Source organism: Gavialis gangeticus, unplaced genomic scaffold (genome assembly GCF_001723915.1).
Source record: "Gavialis gangeticus isolate Ggan-Ray unplaced genomic scaffold, GavGan_comp1, whole genome shotgun sequence".
NCBI classification, from domain to species: Eukaryota; Metazoa; Chordata; order Crocodylia; family Gavialidae; genus Gavialis; species Gavialis gangeticus.
Window position 1 is genome coordinate 5,216,725 of NW_017729018.1, and position 6,161 is coordinate 5,222,885.

The 6,161-nt window shown below is 43.3% G+C and overlaps 1 protein-coding gene across 10 annotated transcripts in view; it reads right to left on the reverse strand.

Annotated features, from left to right (window-relative positions):
* TCF3 (transcription factor 3) overlaps positions 1–6,029 on the reverse strand; it is a 130,332-nt gene extending 124,303 nt beyond the window's left edge. For 3 of the 10 annotated variants that reach the window (XM_019513294.1, XM_019513293.1, XM_019513290.1), the window contains exons 1-2: positions 5,943–6,028; positions 4,778–4,882 (exon numbers count right to left, since the gene is read on the reverse strand). In XM_019513294.1, coding sequence (XP_019368839.1) covers positions 4,778–4,855 — 78 coding nt within the window. In that variant the 5' untranslated portion in view covers positions 4,856–4,882; positions 5,943–6,028. Of the gene's footprint in view, positions 1–4,777; positions 4,883–5,942 lie in introns of all 10 variants that reach the window. The other 7 variants (XM_019513297.1, XM_019513292.1, XM_019513289.1 and 4 more) reach the window with 5 other exon arrangements.
* Positions 6,030–6,161: the final 132 nt, after the last annotated feature.

The following is a 6,161-nucleotide window of genomic DNA, read 5'->3' on the forward strand; positions in this document are numbered from 1 at the left end:
TGGACACTACAGTGCCCCAAGGGGGCAGGATTCAACAAAGGTTAGATACTTACAATCACTGACAGACAGACAGACAATTTTTTAATGGTCTTATAATGAGGTCAATACATGTCCTTCACTGTATTTGAATTGCATTGGTCATGTAAAGCTTAAATCTCTAAATACTGTTTATAAACGCGTAGCCTTCAGTTTCCTGGACAGATGATAATAACTTAAGTGTTAGTCCCATAAATACCAAAAGATCATTCCTTCTTTCCCATAAAAAAACCTCACAAATCCAAAGTGTAAAAATGCATACATAAATATGCATGGTTTTATGGAAGGTTAAATCTAACACTGCACTCACTTTTGTCAAAAGACATTTCATGAGATGATAAAGTGCAATGATCCAGTCTGAGCAATTTTCTCATATTAGCTGACAAAGGTGACAGTGACTTAACTCAAACTAGAACGATTGTGTGGGTATATATATTTGGGGTTATCAGCTACATTGTCATCACTTCATTTACAAACTCTCTCTCCTGTGTGCATGATTTTTTTTTTTTTACCTCCTTATACCATAACAAAGACAACATAATCAACAATTGTATCATTCTGGTCAGCAAACATTCACACTAGCTTCAAGTGATGCATCTGAAGGTTCCCAAAGGGTGTGCCACAAGACAAACAAATGTGCTGTGAAGAATGGGCTGAATCAGGCCCTGGCCCTGTGAACCTGGACTGGGTCCACAGACCAGTGAGCAAAGTGTGCTGCCCGTTTCAGTCCAGAAAAAGTGCGCCCCAGTATCAAAAGTTTGGGAAATGCTATCGTAGAAAATATTCCATTTACTACTATTAAGCAAGAGTCTATTTATTATGCATGTATATCAATACACTAATGTTTCCAAATTAAGTAACAAGTTACTTTCATCTCCCGTCTGGTTTGCTGACATCTTATGTACAGCCACCCAAATAGCAGGTTCAAAGAAAGGTAAAACCTGAAAGCTTTTTTCCAGCACATAAGTTTGCAAACCTTATTTTGTATTAGAATGGAACAGAGGAGATTTCATTCAGTTAATTTCCCCAGAATAATGCTTTATAAAAAGCATTTAAAAAAAAAAAAAAGAAAAGAAAAACGTTCCTCTGCCCAGTTTGGTGTAAAATGAACTTTATTGCAGCTAGACTCCAAACAAAAAGCCCAACAGATTTATTATGGGCATAATCCTTTAACTATCCTGAGGCATATGGCAGTGTTTTAACACCACTTAGTGTTTTTAACTCTAGGAAGCAGCTGAGGCAAGATTTTAGAGCTCCAGTCAAACATCTAGCCATTCAAATGAACGACGTGTTTGTTTCTTGGCTTTAGAAGGTTTTGAGGCAGCTCTGCCATGCACCAAAGTTTCACTCCTCAGAGGTGGCTGCTGATAGACGGAGCTGCAGCTTTGCTGCAGAGGTGGTTACCGTTTTACACGCTGTCCACACAACAAGTTTTAAAGGAGCTGAAAACCAATTATGATGTCGTTTGCACCCCACGCCATATGGCTAATACTTGGTTAAAAACCGTAGCAGTTAACACTGTTTTACTCCTGCCAGAGTCCTAGGCTGTATCTGGTTGGGCGTGCTTGCTTTGCGGCACAGACAGGACCCCCTAACCATGTCTGTGTAATTGGTTTGGCCGGTCTTCCTTCTTCCCAGCTCTCTCTGCACTGAAGTGTCCCAGCCTGCACTGCCCCAGAGGACTGCTCCTGCCACTCTTTGTGTCTGCCCTTCAAGCACTCTCTCCCCCTACTGAGGCATTCTGGGATAGCTGCCCAAATTCTCCCAGAATGCACGGCACACGCAGCCAGACCTCGCAGAACGGGGAAGGCCAATGAATAAACATGGCTGTGGGAACACAAACGATGCCATGTGGACACAATCTGAATGGGGTTAATGTGAACAAGCCTCCAACCAGCTGGGGCTGTAGCATCTTCCGAAAAAGGCAAGAAATGTCAAGTCACAGGTCAAAGAGCTGTGCATTACAACTGGAGAAAAATTAAGCCAATAAATACAAGGTTTTCTGGAAAGCTCTCCCCCACATCCGAAAACCCTCCTGGACCACTGCCAGCCAGGCCGCAATGAAAGAAGGCTTACAAATTACTTGTACTTCAGGGCAATTATGAAAGGCAACTGGTTCAAGGGGACTTGTAAAGGACTAGTTTGCATCAGCCCAGAGCAGCAATCAGATTGCAATTCTGGAAGTTTGGTGCTGGTTTCCAGCTTTAAGTCACTTGACTATATAATGCAGCACTCTCTTGCTTTTCACTATTTTAACTGATATATTAATTCAGTAGGGGGGGGGGAAAGGTTATTTAGTGAACTATGAAAGCTCCTATCTAGACCTCGCTTATTTTATGGAGGTATTCACCTCCCTCTCCATGATATCAACAATAATCTTGTTTTACCTACCATATTTATTTTTCCCCAATCACACTGCCAACTAGGACAAACACATTCCTGGCTATACAACCCAGTGGTTGAAGATATAACATTTACCCAACACACACAGAGGAGAGGAGCACAGCATAGAACAAGTACCACAATCACAACAATGTGGACATATTTTTCCTAGAGGAAGACATTGAAACACCAAGCTAAACAGATGCCACTAGATCTGCAGAGTCCACACACACTTAAGAGAACCAGACCACAAGACAAATTAGATCCATTACAAAATGTATCAGCAACCTGCAAAACTCCAGAGCTTTCTATATATTCTATATTACTCTTAAAAAGTTTGCAACAGCAAGATAAATATGAGCCATTTCCTAGTAAGAGTTTTAAGTCTCATTCTCAATAGATATTTACTATTTTAGAAGACTCTTTTATGCAAAGCCAAAATAAAGTATGCCCCTGAGTGCTGATGGACATAACTGGCCCAATTCCAAACCTCACTGAAGTCAGTAAGAAGACTCCCACTGACTTCAATAGCCTAGGACGAGGCCTAATTTGCTCTGAAGAGAATCTCCTTAGCACAGTGTGTTGCAAGCAACTTCTGCAGGCCCCGATTCTAAAATCAACTGACTTTAGCGTTCACAAGGAGCCTTACTGGTTGCAATGAGCTACTTCCCTGAAGGTAACAACAAGAGTGCCATAGGGATGCACCACCTCAGATCTACACTGCTGCAATTCCTGAAGTCACTCTAGAGTTAGACGGACATAAAAGAGCAGAAATCTGAACCAAGTTATTCACCTCTAGCTCCAGATCGAACCCCCACCCTACCCAGCTCAGGGAGAGTTTATATTTAAAAAGGGAGATGTGTTAACTGTAATGGCCTTAACAACTGCATGACCATGCAAATTAAGTTGGGTTACAGCCATAAGTCATGTAAGAGTTTGTTTACATTGCAAGTAGTGGTTGGAAATTTCTTTCTGTAAGGGGGTGGTGGAAAAGGAGCAACTTTTCGATCCTACCTAGAAGTGGATTGCCCACTCTTCACCCACTCTGAAATTCAAAATATGGATGGCAGACATGCAAGACAGCAATCAGCAAAATTCCCATCAGTAGGGACAGTCTCTCCAAGACGAAAGAGGAAAAAAAACCCCCAAACACTGCATGCTACTCCACCACGAACCTTGAACGCATTTCTGAGCTCACATATATTGTCACCACAGCCCTCCTAACAATTGTAAAATATATCACTCATAATTAAATTCTAAAATTCAATTGTTAGGAGATGGCTGGTAGGGTTTCACCCTGTCCTCCTGCCAGACCATCTCTCTCATGCAGGGTAAAGAAAAGGTAGGGAATCGTCTTTGTACAACCAGCAGCTTCTTAGAGACTAAGAAAGTTAGAACTATTCTAAGAGTTGTCCTATCAATACTGTATCTTTCTGCCATGATACAAAAAGAAATGCAACATATTGACAACTGTAACCTAGATCAGCCCTAAGAAGAGTAACAGCTATATTGCTATCTGATAATTATTCTTTTTTGTCGTTGTTGTGGAGCTGCATTTTTTCAGCTTTTACCCTAGGTTTGCTTATCTAAAAAGCAAGATACACTCCCAGTGTCAGGACAGCACCCCCCAGCTGGAGTTTGCATTCAAAACAGTAACTTTCTCTTTCCACTAGTCACCTACCAATTACATTCTAACTCTAGCCTGGCAAACACGCACAAACAAGCCAGATCACACACATGCCAGTACCACCGGGAAAGTCAGCCAAACAACTCAAGTGGGCAAGGTGAAACATTCACGTGCATTGTTCAGATAAAAGCCTAAATTTGTCATTGTAACCCCTAACAAGCACCTAATTTTGACAAAATTCAAATACGAGGATGCTCAAAAACATTTCAAACCAAGTTAGAAAAATCTGTAAAAGCGCAGACACAGCAAGTCTGGATCACAGAGAGGGAAAAAACAGCCCGATTAAAAGTCCTATCTTTGCATTAGTGCTGTATCCCTAGCTTCAGAGTTATCCAGCACGCTTCACTATGGGCATTTAAACCCCGCACCGTTCCAAAGAGCTTTCCCATCAAAGTCCCAATGTGTTCATCACAAGAAGGGCCTTTATTACGCTGCGACAAGGGGTGCTGCGGCTGTTACTTAGCTCGATAATAAACAAGTTGCAGCATGTGCACGCACGCACGCACAATACGGCACATATGAAACCCATCATCTGCAATTTGCCTCATTTTACCAACTCTCACTCTCTGCCCCCCTCCCGCCACCCCCTGGCCCCTAACAAGTGCTCGGGAACACTGGGAATCGCTCGAGCCATGGTCCCTTTAAAGGCCCCCCTCGGAAGAGCTCGCTTACCATACTGAAGTCCAGCAGGTCACTGAGTTCTTTGTCTGTCCCAACTGCAGCCATTCTCTGCTGCTGCTGCTGATTCATACTCCCACAGACTCAACGGTGGCAGTCCTAAAGAAAACCATGGGGGAGGGGAGGAGATATTTTAATGACTAGAGCAAACTACCCACCCCACTGATGAATATTAAAGCAAAAAGAAAAAGGAAAGGAAAAAAAAAATCCTTCGCAAATTCCCAGCCTCCAACTTCAGGGCCTTGGAACACAGTGAAAGTCCTCACATGGCACCCAGAGGCAGGAACAAGCCTCCTATTGACCAGCCACACTTGTATGTTTGTTTTTTGCTGCCAATTCCACTAGCTCAGACCAATTCTGCTGCTCCCGGCTTACGGCAAGCAAAAAAAAAAAAAAGAGCGAGCCAGCTCATTTATCAAACGTTCTTGGCGGGTTTCAGCTTCGCCACCGCCCCCCCCCACTCCTCGCAGGAGGTTCTCTTGTTTTTGTCTATTTCTCTTTAAAGTTTAAAAAGGGCCCAGTTTTGTGCCCAGAGCCCTCCCTACGGGTCCGGAGCACCTGCAGCTCCTACTTTTTTCGGACCGGAGTCGTGGAAATCAAGCTTTGAAAAAAAAAAAGGAAAAAAAAAAAAAAAAAGATTGAGCCCCTGGAATTATCTACCAGAACGATCAATACCCTAACACAAGAGAGAAGGAAAATAAAGTCACATTTTCACCTTCAAAGCATCTTGCAAAAATAAAACTCCCTCGGGCAAAATATAGGGGGAAAGTATTCCTTGCTTATTTAAAAAAAAAAATTGTAAAAGTGGGAGATGGCAAAAAAAAAAACCAAAAAAAAAAAAATCAAGCCCATTACGTCAGAAAAAAAATATCTCTTCAGGGAGAGAGAAAAAAAAAAAAGAAACCTGGGATGAGATAAATGATTCCCTCTTCTTCCTTAAAGCTCATTCATAGTTACAAAGGGCAGCTGGCCAATAATTTAACTCATTAATCACACAAAAAAAAACCCCAACCCTTTTTAAACCTGTGCTGTTCCAAAGCCCTGGGAGGAAGCGCTAGCTCGCTCACCCCTCGCATTTCAGCGGAGCTGAAGAAACGTGCTGAAATCAACCCAGCCCGTGAAACCCCGCTGCCACCGTAAAATAAAAGAGGGGACTTACAAACCAGCAAAGAAACCAAGCCCCTGCCTTCGCCTCTTTTGTGCATCTTGCCGTGTTTTTAAAGCAACTTTGAAAACATTAACCCCCCGCCCCCCCCAACGGGGTCCTGGAGAGCCCCGGCTCCGCCAGGCACAAGCCAGGGAGCGACTGCCGAGCAGCGGCCGGGGGAGGCCGGGCTGCGGGGCCGCACAATGGCCCGGGCACAGCGCGGCCTGCCCC